The sequence below is a fragment of the Hippopotamus amphibius genome, chromosome 3 (genome assembly GCF_030028045.1).
Source record: "Hippopotamus amphibius kiboko isolate mHipAmp2 chromosome 3, mHipAmp2.hap2, whole genome shotgun sequence".
Lineage (NCBI taxonomy): Eukaryota > Metazoa > Chordata > Mammalia > Artiodactyla > Hippopotamidae > Hippopotamus > Hippopotamus amphibius.
In genome coordinates, this window is record NC_080188.1 from 131,655,784 (window position 1) to 131,679,245 (window position 23,462).

Here is a 23,462-nt window from a genome sequence, read left to right on the forward strand (position 1 = left end):
CTGGGTGGGCGCCGTCTTGTTTGGGGAGGTGTGAGTGTGGGAAGACAGAGTGGTGTGATTGGAAACACCAGGGGTGGACTCTAGTGGGCTTTGGTCACTTTGTCCCTTTGAGCTGCCCATCACAGACGGCTGCTTCTTCCTGGGGAGGCACTTGCTTTGTTGGTTTCGGTGGGGGCAGGGCCGAGCACCCTCTGGAAGCTCAGAGGGCCCGACATTTCCTTCTCCTTTGTCGGCTACACTGGGGCCTCGGCCAAGGCTGGGCCAGTCTGGCGTCCCACCCAGGACTTTGCGTTTTGAGCGAAGGATGCAAATCGTCAGGGACAGTTCGTCAGAGAGAACTCGTGAGCCAGGCGGTTGGGTGGCCGATGGGAGAGGCTGCGGCAGGCGGGCTTTCTCAGATGCATCCATCAGAACCCGTGAACACAGTGTCACCGCAAAAGTGACTTCTCCTACGACACGGAGGTTATCTGGGTGGCCCTCGTGTAACCACCTGAGCCTGTGAGAGCAGATGGTCGGTCCTCCAGCCGGCAGGAGGATCCGAGGAATTCTCAGCGGGAGCAGGAGCCCACCTGTCGTGCTGACGTGAGGATGGAGGGGTGGGTGAGGAGGAGGGGACATGGCAAGGAAGGGCCCTCAGTCCTACAGCCCCACAGAACCGAACTCTGCCAACAGCCTGACCGAGCCTGGAGTGGGTCCTCCCCAGAGTTTGCAGGGGGAGCCCAGCCCGGCCCACCCCTGGATTTGACCCTGTGAGACTCACAGCCAGGCCCAGCCAAGCTGCCCTCCGCCTGCTCTGCCCTCATTCACCTCCCAGCCTGTCCCCGGAGTCTGCGCGTGAACCCTGGTCCCCCATCTGCTTACATGGAGGCTGCTAGTCTGGCTGGGTCACCTCCCGCCCCGTCCCACCACTGCGTGGAGGCAAACAGCTCATCCCCTCCGGGGAAGGGTCACGTGCGGGCTGAGGCTGGAGCATCTCTGTTGCTCCTGTGGGCAGGTGGGTGGGTGTCCTGGAGCAGTGGAACGTGACCCAGACGGCCCCCAAGAGCAACTGCTTCGGACGGGGGATGAGGTGCGGGCCCCTCCTGGCAGCGTCTGAAGAAGCCGGGCTCCTGGGGCTGGCAGCCACGGGCCCTGAGGGGCAGAGGGACTGTGAGGCCGTTCGAGGATGCCTGGGCAGGTGGCCAGGGCAGAGTGGCTGAGTCAGGGAGTGGAGGGCATGGCAGGCAGGGACGGTGCGAGCACCGAGCGGCGGGGGTGGTGTGGGGGCTGCTCGGCCACTGGGACTGGGTCCTCTCTGCTCCTTGTTCACGGGCGCCCTGGGGTTCCCCAGGTCAGTGGCCCTGGCCGGGGGCTGTACTGGGGGTCCCAGAAGCACCATCTCTCCATGTTGGTGGAGTCGGCAGCTGTGAGGCCAGGTCTCAGCCGGGATGGGGGCCCCAGGTGGAGTGCATGCTGCCCCTCTCTCCATGGGCCCAGCCTCCCTCCAAGCACCTCCCCTAGAGAATCGGCCTCAGCCTTGATCCAGGGGTCTCACCCGCTGGGCAGGGGCGGACGTCTTGGGAGTGTGGACGGGGGCAGGGCGGGGGGGGGCGCTCCCTGCCTGCCCGCCTCCACCTGCAAGGCTGTAGGGCCCCCTGGGGGAGATGGGGCAGGGCGGGCGGGCCTACCGTGGGCTTAGCGTGTATCTGCCTGAGCGGATGGAGAACCAGAGGAAGGCGCTGAGCAGCAGCGAGTACACCTGGGGAGGCGGAGGCACCTGCACCAGCAGCGCCAGGGAGGGGCTCAAATCCCCTCCCCGAGGAGGCCACTGGGCTGTGCAGGGCGGGGTGTCAGGGAGGGCCCCTCACCCCCAGGCCTGCTCCATCCCGCTCCCCGCGCAGGGAGAGCCCTGCTGGCCCCCTGGACCCGAGCTCGGCCTGGGGCTAAGCAGCCTGCCCTCCTTTCTGTGTGGGGGTGCGGGGTGAGAGGGTACCGTGGAGGCGAGGCCCAGGCTGATCAGGGTGGAGGCGATGTTCCCGTGCATCCCCAGGAAGTTCCGGATCCCCTGCAGGCAGTCCTGCACAGACGGCAGCACGTGGGCCCGACCACCCCCACCCAGGGCACGGTGCCTCCGCCCGGGCGCGGAGCTGCAGCGCCCACCTGGGGCGAATGCCAGGAAGATGGGAAATTGGGGGCGGCACATCCCAGGCACAGCTGCCCCCAGCTCTGGGGACAGACATCGCAAACAGGCAAAAACAAGCAGGGCGCAGCCTGCCTCTGCGGGGACCCTGGGGATCCAGTGGGTCCCTTCCTCCACGTCCCCTCAGCTGCCTGTGTTGGGCCCCGTGTCTGGCCCCCCTGGGGCAGGCTGGGTCTCAGCTACTCTGGGTCCCAGCACCCCACCCAGGGTGGGGCACAGGGGAGGTGCATGGGGGTGCTTGGGCTGTCCCAGCTCCACCCTGAACCTCCAACGGCCTCGACAGGACGTGGCATTCACAGATGCTGTCTGTCTCCAAGGGCAAGGGAGGTGCCGGTCCGGACTCTGCAACACTCAGGTGGTGGCATTTCGTTTTGGGGAAGGACTTGGCGTTTGGGGGCAGGCTGGGGGAGGATGTGTGGTGGGACATGCAGGGTTCGGTTCTGAAGGCCGGGATTGCTGGGAGAGGAGGCTGGCTTGGTGTCTGACTGTCTGTCCATCTGTCCATGAATTCTCCTGACAGGGTCTGGCCCCCAGCGTGGTCGCATTTCCACTTGGAAGGCAGCCCTGGGCAGACCACCAGCCAGGACACCGTCCCACCGTCCCACCCCCTCCCCCAGCCCCCTCCCTCCCCCTGCCCCCTCCCCCAGGTGGCCCTGCCAACAAGGCCTTTACAGTTTCCCTGTGGCCCCCGCCCCGCCAGAAGGTACAGGAAGCATCCTTCATGCCCACTTCGCAGACCTGAGGCCTCTCCCTGGGTGGCGGGAACAGGCCTCCCCACACCTCTGGGTGCCCTGCATGCTGGGCCCTCCTCTGCCTTCGCCCCTCCCAGCACGAGGGCCTAGGGCGCTGTGTTGGCTCCGTCCCTGGCTGGGCCTTGAGCCATTTGCATCCTCCTGTCTGTTTCTTGGAGGGTGGCCAGGAGCCTCTTGCCAGAGATAGGGGTGAGTTTGCTTCCTGGGCAGTGGGGGAGGGGAGCCAGGGAGGCAGGGTTGGGGGAGGGGAAGGCCAATGTCATTGGGAAGAAGAGGGTCCCTGCCTCTGTCTCACTGTCGCTGAAGCCCTTGTGGCCAGACTCTGGCCCAGGCTGACCCTCCAGGAAATGCCCTTCTGGCCTTCGGGGGTCCTTGGAACGCCTGCCCCCCCCACCCGGATGCAGGCAGAGCGGACCCCGCCTGCGCTGCGGGCCCTCCGTACCACATTCACCCCTGTTTTCTCCCACCCACCCCCCGCCCTTATGGAGGCTTCCTGTGGCCGGGCTGGGGGGTGTCTCAGTGCCTGCACTGCACCTGGCTGTGGGGGCCCCCAAGCTGGGAGCCTCGTGAAGGAGTGAAGGAATGACTGGGGCCTGGAGAGGACCAGGGACTGCGTTAGTCAAGCCCCCCAGCCCAGCCCAGCACCCCAAGCCTCCCGGCTGCGCCCCGTGAAGCCCCCCAGGGTCTGGGGGGCCAAGGGGGGGACTGGCCTTGCTCTGGGGCTGAGCCCCACCCCATCTCGGCAGGCCCCTCCCCCTCACCTGTCTGGCCGCCTCCTCCCCCTGACACAGGTCAGCCTCCGCGCCCCCGGGGAGCCCAAGGGGGGAGCTCTTGCCGCAGCACCGAAACTGCAGGAACAGAAGAGGGGGGCGGTTTGATCTCAGAACCCCAGGATCCCTGTCGGACAGATGGGGAAACTGAGGTACGAAGCCCTACCGCCCCCAGCCCAGAGGCCAGGACTGGGGCTCAGGGCCAGGCTGTTGGCTCTGTGGGGGACGCTAGGCTCCGGGCAGACTGGCCAGTAGTCACCGGGGCCCTGCTGTGCCATCACCATCCCGAAATGCTTCATCATGTCTGGACGAGGGGTCTTGCATTTTGCTCTGGGCCCTGCCAGCCCTTCCGGGGCAGACAGAGGACAGGAGTTCGGCCCCCACCCATGGGCATCAATGACCTGTGCCCTGGGACCTCGTGCTCAGCACCTAGCCCCCAGCCGGCTGGCTCTGGGGGGCTCCCTGTGCCCACGTGGGGAGGCTGCCCAGCCCAGAGCTGCCCAGGAGGGGCCCCCCTCCACACTCACGGTGTCCTGGATGGCCGCCAGCTCCTGCCGCCAGATTCCCCCGGAAGAGCTTCTCACCGCCTGCTCGTACACCTGGTCGTAGGTGTCCAACACGGAGTCCTCCACCTGCACGAGAGCATCCCGGGAAGGTCCCTGCGCTGGTGAAGTCCTTCCCCTGAACAGAGCCCACGAAGGCGGGGCCTGGCCCACGGGGAACTGAGTCATGTTCAAATGGCCCCCTCCTCCTCCTTCTTCTGGGCGGAGCTCCCTGGGTGCAGAGACTGGGTCCCCTGGCAGCCGGTCACGGGGGTCCCCATACTTCAATAGTGGGGACCTCCGCCAAGAATGGCCTTTAATGCCACTCTTGCCCCTGGGGGGGGGTCCTGTGGGATAAACTAGAGGCCTGAGCTCGGCCACCGGCCCCCAACTGTGGTCTTACAGTGTGGGGAGGGCCTGACCGAAGTGTCCACCTGGCTCTGTTGATCTGGAAATGGGCAGTGGGGAGGGAAAGCCAAGGTGGGCCCTGAGGGGACACGGCCAGGAGGGGCCTCTTGCCTAGAGCTCAGCTCCCCAGTGATGCTCCAGGTCCTTCCCCAGAACCATCTGGTACATTCCAGAAAGCCCAGGCAGCTGGGCTCCAGGCAGTGCCTGTGTTCCAGAGCTGGCTGCAGGCACCTGGGGCAAACAAGACTTCTTGGGGGCAGATGATGGAGAAGGAGGGTAGCAGCAGGGGCCCGGCCGGCTCTGCCTTCACGCCACACCCCAGCACCCCCAGACCTCATCCCTTCTGCCCAGCTCTGCATCCCGTTCTGTGCCTCTGCTCATGGTGTCCCCAGACTGAAGTGCCCTCCCTTTGCCAAGTTATTTCATCAGAGACAAACTGGAACCTTGCCTCCTCCAGGAAGGCTTCTGTGACTGTACTGGGGTTGCTGGCCTCCCGGCACAGGCAAGGCCTCTGAACTCCCCTGCCCTCTGATGCCTCCTTTCCCACCTCAGAGACCCTGAGCCCTGCCTCCCTTCCATTCCCACCCCCATGCTGTGCTGACAGCCAGGACAGGCTGATGGCGCTCAGGGGTGCCCTGCTCTGGCCACTCACCCCCACCCTCCAGAAAGGAAGGGCAGCTTCCCCACTCCCAGCCTGGGGGACCTGTCCCCGGGGGGCAGGAGGGCAGGGGGTGGCCTCGCCCAGTGCTGTCCAGAGCCCCGGTGCCCCAGTAGGAACCACACGGATCTCCACCCCACACATGGCCCTCAGAGCTCATAAGCCTCCTGGGGGAGACCTCACTCTGAGAGTCAGTCAACCGCTTTGTCCCCGACCCGGGGGGAGGTGAGCAGCATCCTGGGCTCTGGGCCAGGCGCCAGTCCGGCCACCACTGCAGGAGGCCTGGCCAGGGGCCCTCTCTTGGCCTTCATTTCCTCGAGTGACATGGGGGTGGAGACCTGCCCAGCTGTCCTGCGTCCTCGTGGGAGGGGCTCCTGGTGGGGACTGGGGGGCTAGAGGAGGCGGCCTGGGGTCAGTGGTGCAGGGAGCCGAGACAAGGAGGCCAGCTCAGACCACCTGCAAGTTTCTACCCCCACCCTCCACTAGGGCCTGGGGAGACCCTGGCCCCTCTGGACGTGTCATTATTGTAATAGCAGGAGGAACAAACCCGCCGCAGGACCCCAGAAGCGTGGCTGCAAGCTTCTCCTTCAGATGAAGAAGCATGCCCGGCAAAGCCACGCCCCTGCCCAAGACCCCTGGGCCTGGTGTGAGGGGGCGGGGGGGGGGGCAGGCTGATTCTCTCAAGGCCTGGGAGCGTGGGGGGTGCTCTACCTCTGCTCCCCATCACCAAGTTTGGGGGCCGTGCTTCTCCATGAGAAAACTGGGGGTGGGCTGGGTGGTCTCGAGGCCCTTGGGCCCTGATACCTGGGTGCTCCCTGCCAGGGTGGCCCGATCTTAAACCCCATCTTCTGGGGCTCTAGGGGGTGCCCCTCAGGACGGGGATTTCTGGGCTGCTGATATAAACCAGATACCTGGGGCGTCCCTGCCAGACCAGCTCCCCACGACCCGGACCCCTCCCAGCCCTGCCATTGACCTCCGCCTCCCCAGTGTCTGCTCAACCTGCCTGGGGGGAGGGGTGCCGTGGGAACTGCAGGTGGTCTGCAGACCAGCCCCTTGTGCCTGAGGGCTGGCTCTGGTGGCCAGGACACTGGGGGAGGGGGGTTGTCGTGAGGGGCGGGGACCGGGAGGATAGGCAGCCTTTCTGGGGCTCCTGGCACTGCTGTATTTAATCCGTGCCTGAATTATTAAGTGGAGCCCGGCAATTCATTGCCTTGAAGGCCCGTCTGGGACAGGGCGCGGTGGCAGAGTGGCTTTCAGGCTCCATGGGAGCTAATTCATAGCGCTCACGCTCTGTATTCCCAGCACGGCTGCCCTGTCCCCGCATCCCGGCCCTCCCAGCTTCAGGGCGCCTACCAGGGCCTGAGGGAGTGAGCGCCCACCCGGGGTGGGGGGAATGGGCGGTGGGGACAGTGGGGAGGGTGCCTCTCCTGCCCCCCAGGGCCTCACTCACTTCTGGGCCACCAGAAGTCATGACCAGTTCCTGTTCACCTCCCACCCTAGGTCTCTCATCTGTAGGGTTGTCCTAGACTAGCCATCTTGACCCCGTGTGTCAGGATATCTCAGGGGTCACTCGGGGGAGGTGCAGGGGGAGAAATGGGGGTGAAGAGACCCCCTGGAGCAAACAGCTTGGCCCTTTGTGCTTCTCTGCTGCCTGGGCCTCCAGGAGGACCTCCTGGAAGGAAGGAGCCTCGGCTGGGATCTGTCCGGCTGGGGTTGGCCCTGACACCAAGGCACCTGCCCAGGTTCCCAGGGTGGGGGGCACAGGATGGGCAGCTCCGCCTGCCCTGCTGCTTGGGGCCCGCCCCCTAGCCTGTGCCCAGCTCTGCACTGGCCCCTGTGATGGAGGACAGACCTGGGCTGAGGGGGTGCAGTTGGGTCCCCCTGGTTCATTCCTGCCTCTCAGCAGCCTCTTCATCGGGGTCTTCACTCTCCTTTTACAGGTGAGGAAATAGGCCCAGGAAGGCAAACTCACCCTAGACTTCGAAGCCAGAGCTGCCCCACCCAGGGCACCTCACGTGGGGTCAGGCAGAGCCCTGAGAACTGGACCCTGAAGGCCGGAAGCAGCGTGGACCAGACCAGGATGATTTCTGTCGGGGATGGTGGCAGGGGAGAGGCCCAGCTGGGAGCCGTCTGCTTCCGCCCCCTCCCCTTCCTGGAGCGGGGACCCCACTGGGAGTGTGCCTGTTGCCCCTGTACGGCCCCTCCCCTGAAGAACCGCAAATCCTGGGCTCAGAGCCGTAAACACACAGTGTCAGAACAGAGGGGATGGGCTGCAGCCGCCCCCAGGAGAGCTGCACGGGGCCCAGGGCACCCTGGCAGCTGTCTTGGCCGGGACCACCCACGCGGTGACCCAGACCTCGCCTGGGCTCCTCGGTGGATGGGAAACGTGAGGCCCAGCACTTCTTGGTCCCTGGGAGCCGAGGCTACCTTGCCAGGCTCCGATCCCTCCAAGAGCCGGAGGAAGTGCCCGTTTCCCATCTGGTCACAGGTAGGGAACCCTAGATGATGCCAGGGTTGTGGTGGACAGTTGGGGTGACCCCTGGGCAGGGAAGGGAAAAGAGGCATTGACTCAGGGCAAAGAGCCCTGGGTGGTGGACCCGTCCTGCCCTGCCAGGGTGACCTCACCTTCCCCCCACCCCCATGGGCCAGAGCCCCTCCAACTGCAGACCAAGGAGATGGCCACCCTGGAAGGTCTGGCAATGGCCTCATCAACTCCAAGGAGCACTGGGGCAGAAGGGAGCAGAAACTAGGCTCATTCGGGCAGGTAAAGAAGGACAGGACCAGAGTGGGTAACCACACACCTGAAAGCACACAGCACGAGCTTGGCCTCCTACCTGGCTGCTCTCTGCATCTAACATGAACATCTCGGGGGGGCCCGGGCAACACAGGGGCCGGGGCCACTGGCACTGCTGATACACAGGCAAAAAATCATCGCTGGCCACCTGCTTGCACAGGGTTTGGCCCGGAAACTGAGTAGACTCTAGCTGGACCCGCCTTGGTTTCCCTGGGCTGGTCTTCACAGAGTGCATGGGAAAACGGAGGCCCAGTGAGAGGAGAAAGGATTGCTCAGGACACAGAGAGTCTGGCCGGCTGGGGCCTGTGGGGCTGGACTCTCGCGTCCCTCTCGGGGGCCCCACCCGCTGGCCCCCGCAGCTTCTCTGGGGCTGCCTTGGGGTCTCGCCTGGGGCTGGGCTCTCACAGGTGAAGGCTGGGGCCCTGGTTCTGCTATTTTGCTGCCTGGGTTGTGTCCACTGCTGGGGACCAGGGGGAGGCCGCCCCCTGCATGTCTGCAGGCTGTGGCCTCTCAGCCAGGGAGCGCCAGGGGCCTGAGGCCCGGGACAGGCGCTGCGAAGCAGACGGGGGCCAGAGGGCCCTTTGGGAAGGGCACCGGGGGCTGCCCTGAAGGCTCACAGCTCATCTGGGGAAAGACGTGTGATCCTGTCAGGAGCCATGGGCACAGGGCACTGGGGGACACGGGCGTCGGCCAGCCTTGCTGTGTGCCCTGGCCTGGTACCGGCCAACGGCAGTCACTGGGGTCCCCTCCTCAGCCAACTGTGGCCCCTCCTGGCCCGCACCAATCCCTGGCCCCTACGTGCGAGCCCGTCTGGGGCCGCTGCCCCCCTCTCTCTGCACCTCTTGGGTACACATTTCCACTGCCAGGCCAGAGGCGTCTGGACTTGACCCCCAGCCCTGGTCTGGAAGGGATCAGCTCTGCTCAGGAACTTGGCCAGCGCCATTTCCCAGGCAGCTCTCAGTTCTGTCTCAGGACTCAGAGTTCACACAGAATTTCTGGAGGGCCAGGCTGCCCTCGCCCCCGGTGTCCCTTGGGAAAGGCCAGCACCCACCCTAGACCCGTGGCCTGCAGGCTTTGAGGCCTGCTCTCTGGGGCCTGGGGCCTTGGGTGACGGAGGTATCCCAGAGCCGGGGCCTCCCTGCCTCCCAGCCCTGAGCTGCCCCAGAGCCTTGCTGAACCAGCAGCAACCCAGAGGATGGGGGCGTGGATGGACGGGCAAAGGAAGGAAGAAACGAAGGAGCCTGGGCTCTGGGGACCCACACCCACTGTAACCACGGTCACCACCAACATGAATGGCCCTGGGAAAAGCCCACAGTGAACGTGGAAGGTGTGGGATCCCCTGGGCAGCCCCACCTCCAGGCAGGTGAGGTCCTGGACTGAAGGATGCTGTCGTCCTGTGGGTGAGGCCTGGACACCCCATCCACGGTCCTGCGGTCCCCACCCCTGGACAAGGCCTGTCTCCCTGCCTGGCCGGGCCCCATCAGGAGAGCAGCCCCCCAGTGCATTTTTTGGATCCAACCCTCACTAGTCAACCCCTCAGGCCAGCTGGAGAGCCGCCCTCCCCCTGCTTCTTGCTCCCCTCCCCCGACTCACCAGGTGCCACCTTCTGGGCCCAGGGCGTCCTTAGTGAGAAGGGGGAGTCCGAGGCCTGTACTTGCTTCTCCTCCTTCCCCCGGGAGCCACTGCCCTCAGGCCAGGAGAGGACCGGCCCTCTGGTCTCTGCTCTCCCACAGAACCTCTAGGCGGAGAATGTCCCCGCAGTGGTCCCCTCACACCTGCCCTGTCTCCCCTGGTGACTGGCAGGTGGAAGGAGCACGGGATGGGGATGGAGGCTGGAGGCGGGGAGGGGCGCTCACCTGGGTGGGGTTGTGGAATCTCCAGAAGGCCACCTGCACCAGGGCACAGAACACCAGGGCAAAGCACACGAAGGCCTGGGGCAGAGGAGGGGCCGTTAGTCCAGGTGCTGTGGTGGCTTGGCGGCTCCCCCGTGCCCGAGGGGGAGACCTTGGGCGGCGGGCGCCCTGGTTCCCAGGCACACACTGCTTGGGAGTCCCCTGCCGCTGGTGCTGGCTCCCAGGGGCCCCAGTGGCAGTGCCACACCCCCTGCCCCAGGGAGGCAGGAGGCAGTCCTTGGGTGAGGGCCACCCTGCCCTCTGCGGCTGCTGTCCGGAAGGGCACTGAGCCCAGAAGGGCCGGGCAGGGCCTTCCCCGAGCCAGAGATTCAGATCTGGGAGAAGAAACGTCCCCTTTCTAGGTGGTCTGGGCAGGAGGGGTGGCTCGGGGGGTGCTGGGTGTCGGTGGACAGGGAGGGCATTTTCGAGAAGGGACGGCGGGTTTTGCTTTGTTTTCTGAAACATGCCTCCGGGGGTTTGGGAGCCAGGGTTCTGGCTGAGAGACCGTGGCCAGGTGGACACCCCTCGATGGGGTGACTCCCATCAGAGAAGCTCCCCCTTGTTCCTGCCCTGCTTGGTCCCTGTGGCCCAGCCGTCCCCACCTCCTGCCACCCCCAGGCTCCAGGGCTCTGGTGGCATGTCTTTCTCTCACGGGGGTTCTGAAGCTGATGGACATCATGGCCCGTCCCCCGAAAATGCACACATACCCCCAGTGCTCTTTTGCGGGTCGTTTCAGAGGGTCACCCCAGACTAGGAACCCCGGCCCATGTGCTGCCCTGGGGACATCCCCCACCGAGAAGGCAGCTTGTCACTTTGTGCTGGTGATTTGCTGACATGGGGCTCGGGCTGAGGCTCCTCCTGGAGCTCTGCACAGTCAATCCACCTGCTGGCCACACAGCCTGTGGCTCCGGAGGCCTGGTGTCACCCCCCCCCCCCACCAGCCCTGGCTGCCTGCAGCCTGGGGCAGGCTGTGGCCAGGCTCTCCCAACCCAGGGGCCTCACTCAGGGTGACACCTGGGGAGTCTATGACCAACAGAATGGAGATGGACACACGGACACTGCTGGGGCTGGATGGCGTTGAGGAAACAGTCCACTCCGGGGTTGGGGGGCAGGGGTTCCACCAGGCTCCGGGAAAGAGGGGGCCCCTCACCAGCCCCCAGACGCGGTGCAGGCACAGGGACCTCCGGCCCTACTCAGGGGCGGGCAGCCCAGGGCCTTCACCCCATGTTCCCTTCTGCCTGCCCAGGAGTCCACAAGGCCTCCGTCTCAGGCCGGCCCTGAGCTGCCTCCTCCTTCCTCTCCCCCCGCCTCCCCCCAGCCTCCCCTCCCCGCTGGCTGAGGGCCACCTTCCCCATCTGGAAGCCATTGCTCAGCACTGCCTCCCAGGCCGGGGGCCGGAGCCAGCTCAGGGGACCAGCCTTTTCCAGGAACCGTCTCATTCCTTGGGAGAGCGAGTGAGCATCTCTGCCCCCACCCCGCGGCCCGTCCGCCCTGCACGGAGGGTCCTGGGCCGCGGATGGGTCCGCCTGGCTCCCCGGGCCCTCCACGGGGCTGAGGCGCTGGCTGTGCCCAGGCCCCATCCCCGCTGCTTTCTCTCTCCTGATGCTAAACAAAAACATACAGACAAATCAAAATGGCTCCCCTGGCGCGGCTGCCAGCCCTGCTCTCAGCCTGTGAGCCTCTCGTTTCCTGTGTGTGAGGCTGGTTCAGGAGGAGGCCGGGGAGGTGGGGGCAGGCGTGGGTAGGGGAGCGTCAGGATGGGGGAGATCTTTGCTCCCTGGTCCTCCACCTGAGCTCACACACGCCAGACACACACAGACACATGCCAGACACAACACGAACACGGAGATGCAGACACACGCATGCCCGCTGCTCAGTGGGGCGGGCACGGGAGTGAGGTCTCCCAGCCCCCGCGGGGCCGTGCTGGCCTTGCCGTCCAGGCGGGGGGCCCAGGGCGGGAGCTTGGGGTGCAGCAGGCGGCCGGCCCCGGGGCCCGACCTGCGTGATGGGCAGGGGTGCAGAGCTGAGACCCTGGTGCTCCCAGATCAGGGCGCAGAGCTGAGAAAGGCCCCGGTGACCAACTGGGCCAAGAACAGGCCTGGGCTGGCCAGAGGAGCCAGGAACCTTGGGAATGGGAGCCTTTGGCATCTTCCCGCCTCAGCCTTGTGCCCGGCCCCGTGGCACCCCCTGGTGGCGGGTGCTGCAGCCTCCGCGCCGGCCTCTCCAGAGGCCCTAGTCTGGACCCCTGGGTCTGGCCCTGCCGGCAGCCTTGACCTCCAGCCGGGAGCCCCTCTGGAAGGCCCCACGACTTAGGGCTCCTCTCTGCGCGGGGCAGTCCACCTGCCTGGTCAGCCACCACTGGGGCTGCCCGCCCTCCCGTGCCCAGCCAGATGGCGTGGGCCTGGTTCTTCGTTCTGCCCACGCTCCTGCGGGGTCCTGGTTAGGGCTCGGGCTGCCAGATGCCCCTCTACTCTCCAGGCACAGCCAGGGCCCGGGGCCCGGCTCCAGGAGGTGACTCTGTGCCTGCCCTTGGAGATGTTTACAACCCAGGAGGCATTCAATGAACGTTTGCTGACACAGGCTGGTCTGAGAACCCCGCTGGCCCTGGGGACCTAGAAGGCTGCCCTCAGGGAGCACAGGGCTGGCGGCCTCAGAGGCCACCGGGGAAACACGGCCCCAGGCACGGGCTCCCAGGGGGTGCCAGCCCCCGGAACCACTCTCAGGGTAGGGGTGGGGTCACAAGAGCAGAGGGCTGGAGGCAGGGAAGTGGGAGGCCGGAGGGACCCGTGGAGGCACAGGGAGGCTGGACTTGGTTCTAAGCGCCTCGGGGAGCCTGAGAAGGCTCTGGGTGGGGGGCACTGTGCATCGGGTGGTGGCTGGGGGTGCAGGTGACAGCACAGGGCACCGGCCAGGAATGAGGCTTCAGTTCAGGTGAGAGGAGGGGCTTGAGCCCATGGTCCTTGGGGAGGCGGCGCCAGCAGGTGGAGCAGCAGGAAGGCACAGGGAGTAAGATAGGGCCACATGGAGGAGAAGGTACGGGGACCACAAAGGGTCACTGCTGTGGGTGAGACCAGGGCTTACGGGCCCTGGTGGGCAGGGAGATCCCACCGCTGGTAGCTGCAAAGGAGGATGTGCCGCTCAGGAGGAGTCCGGGCTGCAGGCTGCCCAGGGGCCACTGCCCAGTCCCAACCTACAGGTGATTGATCCGGCCTGGCCTCCTTGGAGGGGATGGGATTCACCCAAATCTCGTTCCCAGAGCCTCCAGGGTCCTAGAACCAGACCCTCCAGTGTCCTAAAACCAGACCCTCCCTGGGCCTTTGAAAGAGCGCCTAGGCCTGGGAGGGCCAGCTCTGCCTTTCCAGACCCCCATGGATGACGGGGGTGAGATAGGGCCCTGGTGGAGAGGTCCTGGCTGTCCTGTGCGGAGGGGCCCTGGCTGTCCCGGGTGGAGGGGTCCTGGCTGTCCCATGTGGTGGGGCCCTGGCTGGCCCACATCCCTGGGGCCTCGGTTTCTGTTGGGACATAGGGGAGAAGCAGCCTCCCTGGGCTCACAGCCCTGCCAGATCCCATCTCAGGGAGCTGGGGACACAGGGAACTCACCCCAGCCATGAGGCCCCCGGCCTCTCTCACAGTGGCTGCAGCGCTCAGCACAGCCCCCAGGGTCAGGAGCCCGGCCAGGATGATTCCTGCAGAGAAGGCTGGGAGTGGGGAGAGGAGGGTCAGGGTGCCCAGGGCAGGGGTCCTGTGTGCCCAGGGCCAGGGTCTGAAATCCATCCTGAGAGTCAGCTCAGGGGGTGGCGTGCTGGACTTCGGGGAGCTCTGACAGGGTCTCCCACCACCCACCCCACCTCCACGCTGGCCCTGTCCCACCACCTCTGCTTCCTGCCCCCCCTGCCCCCCGCCCCCCGGACTATCTTAGAAGCCACATCCCTGCCCCCAGACCCTACTGACAGGTGGCTGTAATCTTATCAGTCCAGGCCAGGCCCCAGGCTTCCTGCTCCAGGGAGTCTGGGGTTCGGGGCTCAGGGTAAAAACATGGGGCCTAGGGCCACCAGGAGGCCTGAGGTTGGGACCACCAACCCCGACCCCACGAGCCTCGGCTTCCCCCACGCCCACCCTCCTTAGCCGCCACTGCCAGGCCTCCAGGGTCAGGGTGAGGGGACAGGAGGCCACCTCTGTGAGCTGCTCAAGGCCTCATCGTGGGTGAGCACCCCTTCCTGGACACAGAGGACAGGGTCCAGATACCAGCCAACACACCCACGCTGTCCCCAGGGTCCCAGGGCGTGAGACCTAGTCAGACCCCGGGCTCTGCCCAGGGGAGCTGGGACTCCAGGGTGGCCCTTTCTGCCTCGGACCCCACTACCTGCCCCTACCGGCTCCACCTGGGGGACCACACCCCAGCCCAGGGCTCCTCCCCAGCCACCTCTGCACCTGAAGCCCCCGCCCGCAGCCTCACTTACCCCAGAGGTGCAAGGCCTCGTAGGCGGTCCTCTCGGAGGATGCGTGGCCGATGACAGTAAAGTGGGGCCCGAAATAGGTGAGCGCTGCCACGGTGGCCATAGCGAGGCCCAGGAGCTGGGGGCAGGGCAGACCCAGCACGTGGGGGTGGGCTGGGCACTCCCCCAGGCCCCAGCCAGCCTCCCTCCGGCTTCCGGGCCTCACACGAGACCGCATCAGCTGTGGGGCCCCTGGGTGTTTCTGGGGGCGGTCTCAGGGAGGCCTTTGCCCCAGACAGCCCCCCAACACACACACAGACACCCCACCACACACTCACACAGACACACACACACACACACACTCACATCCCCCCTCCCCCCTCAGCACACGCACCCACAGTTCAGCTTGTCCACGGGCTCAGAACCTCAGGTCATCCCATTTGTGGTGCGGGGGATGGATCCACCCCAGCCCCTCTCAGCCCCCCTCACCCCCCTACTCCTATGAGAGCACCTTCCAGGGCAGGAGGCCAGGCCCCACCCCACTGCCCCGCAGAGCGCTCCCTCCCACCCCAGTTCCCCAGCCACCCAAGGCCCTCGGGCCTTCTCTAGACCCCGTGCCGCCCGGCAGGAGGACAGACACTGCTCACGGGGCATCCTTCTGCTGCCAGGAGTCCGCCACCCGGACCCCCAGTGCCTGTCCATGGGGCGGCAGGGCTCTGGTGTGTGTGTGTGGGTCGGGGGGGCAACCACAGTTCTGGAGGTCCAGGAACACAGCCCAGCCCCCCACCCCACCGGCCTCCTGCCCGCCTGCCTGTTACCAAGACAAAGAGGCTGGTGACCAGCAGCTGGCATTTGGCCACCCTGACTCGACGCCAAGGCCCCATGGAGGTCTCCTCTGCTCTCCTCTCCTCTGCTCTCCCCTCCCCTCCTCCTCCCCACCTCCCCTGCCCTCCCCTCCCACTGTGGTTTCCGGCTGGGCGTGGACCTCAGGCTGCAGCTGCCTGCCCAGGAGCTGGGTTACGTTGGTCCCCCGTCCGTCTGTCGGTCAGCACACCCGGGAGCTGAGCCTCTGGGTGTCCCAGAAGAAGGGCAGGCAGAAAGGAGAGGGGTAGCGAGGCCAGCTTCTGCCCCACTGCCGCCCCCACCCTGGGTCCAAGACACCCAGACACTTGCAGATGAATGAGGCCTCTCCTGAAGCCTTGTTCCTGGTGTGGCTGCAGAGGACCCTGGGAGGAGGTGGGCGAGTGGGAGAGGGCGCCTGGGTGGCGTTCTGTCTCAGGAGTGTGCGAGCAGAGGCTGGACCTCCTGTGCGTCCTGCCTGGGGCCATCGTCCCTGGAGGACTTTGGGAGAAAGGGTCTGATCCGGATGTTCTTATCGAAGCATTGTCTTACGAAACATCTTTCGAAATGTTCTGTGACATCAAAATTTTTGAAAAGGCAACTTGATTTTTGATGCCTCAGCGGTACAAATGAGTAATTTGGAGCAGAGCCGTCTTGAGGACGCAAGCGGGGGCAGGGGCCCTCACTGGTACCCACGCTGAGGCTTTGTCAAAACACGATTCTGTAATCAGACCAAACGATGTGAACCTGGGGACAGGGCAGGGCTGCAAACTCAAATGAATGTGGGGCTGTGCTAAGTGGGCCGCTGGACCCAGTGTGGGCCTGGAGGGGACATGCAGCGAAGCCACCCGTCTGGGTCCTGTCTGGGCCCCGTCTGGGCCCCGTCTGGGCCAGCCAGAACCGCTGCGGCCCCTGCTGCAGTCCTCCAGGGCTGACCAGGGTGGGCTGCCTGTGCACGGCTCACCTAGCATGCTGGAATTGCCCCCCTTCTACGTCTCATAATGGGGGTCCTCTGGACACCCGGGACCTCAGCCGGGGAGAACGAGTTCCCCAGATGGACATGGGCGTGGTGATGCCGGGGCCTTCTAGAAGCTGGCAGAATGGGGCTGTGTGCTGGCCAGCAGCTCCGCCACCTCCTTCCTCTCCCTCTGAGGGCAGGGGGCAGCCAGGATCCCTCATCCATCTCAGTGTCCCCGCGTTCCCCACAGCCCCCAGGAATCCCCACCCTGGGTCTGCAGGGGCAGGAGGGCATCCCCGATGTCTTGGCCTGTGGGCTGCTCCCAGGGGGAACCCAGGTGTGGCCCGAGTTGAGGCAGTGAGAGGGAAAGTCCTGGATCTGGGGGCGTCAGGGCTGTGGGCTGGGGTGCTGGCCGCCTGGACCCTCCCTCGGGCAGAGAGGAGCTGCTGGCCACTGTGCCTGCCTCACTTCTGGAACTGTCTTTCTCTGACTTTGGGGAACATTTTTTGGAGCAGGGCTGGGCCTGGCTTCTTGACCTACCCCCCCCCCCCCCCCACCTAACCTGTGCCAGGCACTTGGCATAGGCAACCTCGCTGTGTTTTGCCAAAGCGGCACCAGACCCCTCTGTGGGCAGGAAACGAGGCTTCCCTGATGACCGGCCTGGTGGGGTCTGAGCTGGGGTCAGAAACCCTAAAGACCAGGTCTCTGACTCGGCCCCCTTGCCCTGTGCCTACTGGCCAGGCAGGAAGCCTGGCCCGTGTTGGGTGCCTTTCACACTTGCCCCAGGGCACCCCTTTCCGTGGCTGAGCCACACCCTCCCACTTCAACAGCCTGTCTGCGGGAGGAAGTGGCATCCGGAGGGAAAACCGCTGGCCCTGCCCGGGTGCCTGACCCTCAACCACTCGCCCGTCCGCTCTGCCACCCCTGAGGGCAGCACTTGCCTGTGGGATCCAGAAGGGGGCCTAAAGCAGTAGCTTCCGTCCAGAGGAGGAGGGCCAGGGGACAGACCCCCCACCCAGCACAGGCCCCGCTGTGAGCCGCCTCCTGTCTCTGTGTCCACGGAAGATGCGTGTGCACGTCTGCGAGGGCGTGCGCATGTCTGCCTGTGTATATGTGCCCACCCACGTGCGTCTGTGTAATGTTCTTTGCCGGCCAGCGACCTCCTTTTTCCTGCCCCTTCTCCGCCCTCATCTAATAATTTCTTGGTTAATAGAAAACTATTTTGTCAGGGGAACCAACCGACAGAGCTGCCAGTGGCCAAGGCTGGGAAGGTTTGAGCAACAGAATAAATAACACATTGGATGCAACCCACGATATTAAACAAACACCCACGAATGCACGCTGGTCCAAGTAAAGGACAGAAGAAACCACTGGGGGAGAAGGGAAATAGCCGAGGCAGGAGAATTCCAAATAACGTGTGCGGGTCCTTCCCCGTCAGGGAGGGGAGCCGGACTCCCAGCCGTCAGATGTGGCTGCACATAGCGACCTCCTTCCGGCCCCCCTTCTGGTTCTGACAAGCACACCTCGGCCAGGTGAGCTCAGGCAGCATCACGGGGGTAAGTTGTGTTGAGGGCAGGTGCCCTGACGGGATGAGATGGGCGGGCACTTCACGCCTGCGGTCTTCCTGCCCAAACCCACAGCCTAGTCTAATCGAGACACAAACACCAGACAAACCCCAACAGAGGGGCGTCCTGCTATGCACCTGACAGTCCTCCTCAACCCTGTCAAGGTCATCAAAACTGTCACAGCCCAGAGCAGCCCAAGGAGACGTGAGGACCAAATGTGTGTGGGATCCTGGGGGGGGTCCCAGGGCAGAAAAAGGGAAGCAGGTAAAGACGAAAGAAACCGGAATAAAGTGTGAGCTTCCGTCAATAATGATGGGTCCCTATTGACTGCATCTTTGTGACAAATGTCAGATGCTGATATTAGGGACAGCGGGGGTGGGTAGTGTAGGGGAACTCACTGCACTGTCTTTGCAACCCTCTTCTGTAAATCCAGAACTGCTCTCAGATACATTTTATTTAAAAACATGGTTTTAGCGGCCACCCCAGCCTTGCGACACGGAGGGGCGCTCGCAGCGCGGAGACACAGAGGGGCGCATGCAGCGCGGAGACACAGGGGCGCACGCAGTACGGAGCTGCCTCTGCCCGCCCACTTGCTGGGTCGTGAACCCTTGGCTCCGCGCTTTCCCAGGCCCCACTCCATTAACTGCGTGTCACTGAGATGTTCACTTACTTAGTGATGTCACCTGTCCCCCTGCCCACCTGCCCACCTGTCCCCCTGCCCACCTGCCCACCTGTCCCCCTGCCCACCTGTCCACCTACACACCTATCCTCCTGCCCACCTGTCCACCTACACACCTATCCTCCTGCCCACCTGTCCTCCAGCCCACCTATCTCCCTGCCCACTTGCTCACCTACCCAGGTGCTCACCTGCCCACCTGTTCACTTACACACCTGTCTTCCTGACCACCTTTCCATCTGCCCACCTACTCACCTGTCTCCCTGCTTACCTGCCCACCTGCCCACCTATTCACTTACCCACCTGTCCCCCTGCCCACCTGTCCACCTACCCATCTACTCACTGCCCACCGGCTCACCTGTCCCCCTGCTTACCTGCTCACTTGCCCACCTGCTCACCTGCCCACCTATCCCTTGCCTACCTGCTCTGTTCCCCCCACCTTTCATCCCCCCCCCCCCCGCCACACCCTTTCCTGCAGCTGCTGATTCACTCACTGTGCACTTGCTCCCGCCTGCTCTCTGCTGGCTGCCTCCACCTCCATCTACCTGGGCCATGGCCTCTGGGAATCCGGGAGGGGTGCTGGCCATGAAGCAGGCCCCTCCTACAGCGAGGCTACTTCCCCTGGGCCGGGAGGTGGCAGCCTCCTCCCTGCTTCGTAACAGCCACCCAGAGGGAGGCCGGGGACAGGTTCCCCTTCTCCCCCATCAGTGGAGACCCTCGGCCCCTCCCACCCAGGGCCGCCTGTGAGCACCTCACCTCCCCGCAGCCCTGTGAGTGGGGCTCTGCTGGCTGGGTCACCCTCCTCGGGTGGGGCTGAGGGCCAGGAGGAGACCCGAATTCAGTCTCTGGCTTCCTCCTTGCCCTTTGCCCTGATTCTGACAGTGTCCCAGCTGCCCAGACACATCCGCCCTGGGCAGCGTCTCCTGAGCCTGGGTGGGCGGGGAGGTGTCTCTTCCCGGTCGTGTATGTCTGGTCAACTGTACAAGCCCCGGGCTCTTGGTCAGCTTTCCCCTCCACAGGACGTCATGCTGGTCCATTGCCTTGATGACCTCGTGCCGGCTGGGCCTGGTGGGCAGGAAGCCGTGATTACTCAGAGCCCGTGTTCGCACGGGCCGAGCCGGCGGTGGCAAATCAATGCCCCAGGGGAGAAGCGGGCACCTGCCGCCCTGGTGACCCTCTGGGGTCCCGTGGTCCGGGGCGTGTCTGGGGCGTGCTGAGATCCACATCCAGCCCTTCCTGCTGCTTCAGAGGATGCCTGATGCCCAGCGGCCTCTTCACATTCCGGAGGCAGCACAGACGTGAGACGCATTCATCGAGTGACCAGGAAAGCTGTCCATTTTGAGTGTGGCCCAGAGTGAGAGACGCCTCCGCGACAGGTCCAGCCTGCCGTGCCAGCTGCGGTGCCCCCAGGGCCTTATATGTATAATGAGCAGATCTGGGGAGCCAAGGGGCCTGTGGCAGATGAAGATGCTGTTTGGAGCCGTTGGCAGCTCCTGCTGGTAAATCACAGCCCAGCGCCCTTAGGATGGGAGCAAAGCCCCGCCATCTGCTGAGGGGAACTCTCCTTTGGAGAAACAGATCTCGGCTTGCTGCTGGGCCGTAGTGGAGACTCATGTGTGACCACGGGCCACCAAGTTACCACAGGACCTGCATTGTCCGTCAAGAATGGGTGTCGTCTGACCCACCAAGGAGACCAGCCGTGCAGCTGGGCTTACACAGTTTTACGCCATGAAGTTGGGCATACACAGCTGTGTTCCACCACTGGAGAAGGGGTGCATACTCTGTGGGCTCAGAGCAGGTGCGGACGGCACAAGTAGGTCACGTGAAGAAGTGGCTGGAAAGCCTATCGTGCCCACCCCCTGCAGGGTCGCCTCTGGCGTCGTGGGACCTTCCCTGTGACCCAGTGATCAAGGAAGGAAAAGCCTGGGTCTAGCTTGCCCGTGGTTCTCTGCCATGTAGGGGCAGTGCCTGAAGGTGGACAGCCCCGGAGCTCCAGCCCTGCTGAGGACAGGGGTGAGGGGAGGTGCTCCCATCCGGGCCAGGCCAGGAATTCAAGCAGGGCCTCTTCACTTGACTTTGCCTGGAAGGAGAGGTCGGAGTTACAGGTCTACACTACTCATAGCTGCTCACAGTTTGGCTACACGGTCAGGGACGCAGAAGGGGCACAATTAGAAAGTTGGTGGCAGGAGGTCTGGGGAAGAGGGGTGTGGTTAGTCTTCCCACAGGGCACGGAGCGTGGAGGCGTTTGGGGGCCGTGTGAACGCTGAGCTGCCACCGCAACCTGAGAGGGTCTCAGTGACCAGGCGGACTGCTGGCCTCCCCCAGCTCTGTCACCGCCCAAAGGGCGCGTGGCCGCGGCAGTGGAGGTGATGGGCGGGCTCAGCACACGGCTCCCCTCCCCAGGTCCGTCCGCGAACAGCCTGCCCGGCGACAGCAGAGACGGACACTGACACCCAGATATGGTCCAGAGGGTGCACCAGCGTCACGGGGGCGTGGGTAAGGCAGCTGCCTCCCCCATGGGAAGGGCACCGCTTGGATCCACTAGAATAGATGCTCCGAGCGTGGACGCGCTTTCCTGCCCACGCGCGTCTGTGCCCGATGGGATGCCTGACCCACCGTCACGGGGCTGGTGGAGCGGTTCTTCCAGGAGGCAGCCCGTTTCCCAGCAGCGGGGTCTGGGGGCGGTGGGCCCAGGCTCGCAGACTCGCAGGCCTCACCATGTGCCCCGTCACCCTGCGGCAGCGGGCCTGACGGGGCAGCACGATGGCCTTTCGAAGATGCGTCTGTGGCGCCCGCTGGCGGGCACGCGGTGCGGGGCTGGGACGCTCAGAATCAGCGGTTCCTCTCTCGGCTCGGATTTGCGGTTCTGGGAATCACGAGGGAGAAACGGGGATGACCTGTCTGACCCTAATGAAACGCTCCCCAGTGCAGTCTTTGCTTCCTGTCCCCACAGCTCTAGGTTTTCGTGGTCTAGGAGTTCGAGTTCCCCAGGGAGGAGGGCTCCCACCGGGGACACACGGGGAATCCTTTAAACCCGGGCCACCTTGAGGTCCTTGTGCCGGAGAATCAACAGGCAAAGAGGGGAGACGATAAGGCTGGGGTGACCTGTCCCATCCGGTGGGAACCGGCAGTTACTCCACGGTGGGGATGAGGTGGGGCCCGTCTGGAAGGCAGGTGGTGCCCTGGAATGGGGAGGCTCTGGTCCTGTGATGGAAATCAACGGGGAGTTACAGCCACTAGCCCAGACCTCTCAGGAATGGGGCCTGGACCCACCACGAGGCGAGGAGCCACCATCGGCCGAGATGCCTGTGGAGGTGAAGAGGATGTGGGGGGGGGGCGTGGAGGATGGTGGTGATGGAGGCCAGCTGCAGCCACGTGGCTGGGCACAGAGCGTGGGGGGACGTGACCAGTTCATGTCCCATCACTCTGTCTCAGCAGGCAAATCACAGGATGTCAGGGTGGGAATGTGACTCGGCCAGAAGAGGAGTGGACACCACCCCGTGGTGGATAAAGGGACCTCCTTCCTGTGGTGGGGAGGGGAGCGTGCTTTTGGTTGTACAGGTGTAGTCGCACCTCATCAGAAGCATTACTTTGTCTTTATTTGCCTTTATTTGGAAGTTAAGAACAATCAAGAAAGGTGTGTGGGGTTTTGTATGACTCCGTTTGTATGAAAAATCCAGAATACGCAAATCCAGGGACAGAAGGTGAAGTCGTGGCCAGGAGGGGCTGGGGAGGGGCTAATGGGTGCCGGGGTCCTTTTCGGGGGATGACAAAGTTATCAAAGTTATCTACCCATCCCACCCCCCACCCCTTAGATGGTACTGGTGGTCGCAGGACCCTGAGAAGATGCTGACAGCCACTGACTGGTAACTAAGAGAGTGAATTTCATGGTGTGTGAGTTCATCTCAGTGACACTGTGTTTTTGTAAGAGAAGAGTTGCCTGGGGATGCCAAGGGGAGGAGGGTGGACCATGGTGGACTGGCAGGGCACCACTTGAGCAGAACCGCAAGTGTATTTCCCAGAACCACCCTCCCTGCCGGGTTCCAGGTTGGTCTGGGTGGTGTGACCCATGTGAGCCATGGAAGGTGGAAGAGGACGTGGGACCATTTTCTCCGTACACTCAGAAGTTTGCTCAGCGAACCCCGGTGTCCTCTGGGAGCACTGGCTCCCGGGGAGGCAAGAGGCAGCCTGGTCGGTCCCCTCCTTCAGCTCTAGGCCAGGCTCCAGGAGGCAGAGTCAAGGGCTGCTCGGGCCCTGATTTACCGCACCGTGGTCATGGGGGTCGCATCCAGATTCCAGGTCAGTTCTGGGGGCCCTGTTGGTGCGAGGATGCAGTTGGGAGCCTCCTGTCGGGCTGCGCCCCTCCCCCCACCCATGACCTCTGTGCTCCCAAACCCAGAGACAGGGTTCCATCCTCGCCGCCGCCCTCGCAGGGCAGCCCAGCCCACCCCACTGTGGACCCTGGGAGGGGGGCGTTGTCACTGGGCATCACTGCTCCATTCCCTCAGTTTCTGTGGCACTGACGTCAGTGCCCCTTCTCCTCTCTCGCGCTTGCTGAACTCTCGGGGCTCCTCGGGGCTGGATCCTTTCTCTTCTCGCTCCAGCTCCTTGGGTGGTTTCATCCGTTCCTGTGGATTCAGCGTCACTGGATGCAGGGAACTCTCCTGCCTCCCCCACCCCCACTTTGCTTCTATGTGGGTGTTTCTCAGATATCCCAAGCTCCACGTGTCCAAGAGGGAGCCCGCGCCTTCCCCTGAGTCCTCCCCTGCCCGCCCCCTGCGGCCAGCCTCCTGCCCTGCGCCGGGCAGAACTGAATCAGCTGTGACTTCCCCATCCCCATCCCTGAGCATCATGTGCCATGGCTTCTCCAGAGAGCTTCTGCCTTTTTAAGACTGTGGTGTGGCACAGAGGACATAACATTCACCGTCACAACCCCGGGTGCTCAGCTCCGCGGCATGACGTGTAATCACCCTGTCGGGCAACCACCACACC

The 23,462-nt window shown here is 64.4% G+C and overlaps 1 protein-coding gene across 1 annotated transcript; it reads right to left on the bottom strand.

Annotated features, from left to right (window-relative positions):
- Positions 1-816: 816 nt before the first annotated feature.
- TSPAN32 (tetraspanin 32) lies at positions 817-15,315 on the bottom strand. Its single transcript, XM_057728468.1, has 9 exons — positions 15,250-15,315; positions 14,456-14,570; positions 13,596-13,693; positions 9,960-10,034; positions 4,229-4,333; positions 3,693-3,779; positions 1,973-2,056; positions 1,668-1,738; positions 817-1,131 (listed from the first exon to the last, which is right to left on the bottom strand). The coding sequence occupies exons 1-9, from the start codon at positions 15,313-15,315 to the stop codon at positions 948-950; spliced, it is 885 nt and encodes a 294-aa protein (XP_057584451.1). The 3' UTR covers positions 817-947.
- Positions 15,316-23,462: the final 8,147 nt, after the last annotated feature.

Excerpts from the sequence above, each read along its gene's own strand:
- TSPAN32 (XM_057728468.1), bottom strand. The coding sequence starts at position 15,315 with ATGGGGCCTTGGCGTCGAGTCAGGGTGGCCAAATGCCAGCTGCTGGTC. Across the intron at positions 10,035-13,595 it reads CCGGGGGCCTCATGGCTGGG|GCCTTCGTGTGCTTTGCCCT; the intron begins GTGAGTTCCCTG and ends CCTCTGCCCCAG. Across the intron at positions 1,132-1,667 it reads AGATACACGCTAAGCCCACG|GGCCCGTGGCTGCCAGCCCC; the intron begins GTAGGCCCGCCC and ends TCTGCCCCTCAG.